The sequence below is a fragment of the Antrostomus carolinensis genome, unplaced genomic scaffold (genome assembly GCF_000700745.2).
Source record: "Antrostomus carolinensis isolate BGI_N321 unplaced genomic scaffold, ASM70074v2 scaffold44987, whole genome shotgun sequence".
Lineage (NCBI taxonomy): Eukaryota > Metazoa > Chordata > Aves > Caprimulgiformes > Caprimulgidae > Antrostomus > Antrostomus carolinensis.
The window spans coordinates 3,229-4,182 of NW_010329029.1; the positions used below are offsets into that span (position 1 = coordinate 3,229).

The 954-nt window shown below is 55.6% G+C and overlaps 1 protein-coding gene across 1 annotated transcript in view; it reads left to right on the plus strand.

Moving 5' to 3' along the window:
• LOC104528404 (UDP-glucuronic acid/UDP-N-acetylgalactosamine transporter) overlaps positions 1–954 on the plus strand; it is a gene marked incomplete at its 5' end in the record, with an annotated part of 6,536 nt that overhangs the window by 3,086 nt on the left and 2,496 nt on the right. Inside the window, one exon of the mRNA XM_010172402.1 lies at positions 551–618. Within this exon, the coding sequence (XP_010170704.1) occupies positions 551–618 (68 nt within the window). The remainder of the gene's footprint in view (positions 1–550; positions 619–954) is intronic.

A 954-nucleotide genomic window follows, 5' to 3' on the forward strand; every position in this document is an offset into this window, starting at 1 on the left:
TGTGAGGGTGGTGAGACAGTGTCCCAGGTTGGCCAGAGAGGTGGTAGAAGCCCCATCCCTGGAAACATCCAAGGTCAGGTTGGACGGGGCTCTGAGCAACCTGATCTGGTTGAAGATGTCCCTGTCACTGCAGAGGGGTTGGAGCTTACAAGGTCCCTTCCCACCCAAACCAGTTTGTGACTATGAAATCCTGACTTCCTTGAGCCATTTTGTCAGCACCATCTCCAGAGGTTGAGTTCCCCCAGGATGGGCTGTCCCAGCCGTGGTTTGCAGTGAGGCACTGTGAGGAGAGCTGTTCTGGACAACATCCAGCTGGGAAATGCCTCTCCAGGTTCCTCCCACTGGTACTCACCACATTTTCCAGGAGAGGTGTCCTGGATGCTGCTGTGGGCAGCTGGACCTTCTGCAGCCCCAGGATCTCACGCTGGGGTGTATTTTTGTTCTCTTTTTCCTCCTGTGATGCCCAAGCCAATCTCAGGGGGTTTCTCTTGTCCTGCTGTGAGTTACGGTGTCTCCTCCTGCTCTAAGGGTCGGGGTGTGTTTCTTGCAGGCGATGGAGTACCAGGGCTGGGCAGACACGCTCTTCGTCGCGCAGTTTACGCTGTCGTGTGTAATGGGGTAAGGATCTGTGCTGAGCGCTGGGGCATCCCTGGAACTGGGGGGTGGGTGGAGGGGAGTCATCTCTGTTCCAGGAGAGGTGCCTTTTGGTGGCCTGAGCCATGCTGTGTTGAAAAAAATAAATAGGTGTATTTTTAGTCCTGATAGGGACACAATTTAATGTGGCCAGTAGGAGCAGGGAAGTTCTCTTCTCCCTGTCCTGGGCACTGGTGAGGCTGCAGCTGGAGTGCTGGGTTCAGTGTTGGGCCCCAGAGTCCAAGAAGGACATGGAGGTGCTGGAGCGTGTCCAGAGAAGGGAACGGAGCTGGGGAAGGGTCTGGAGCACAAGTGTGCTGA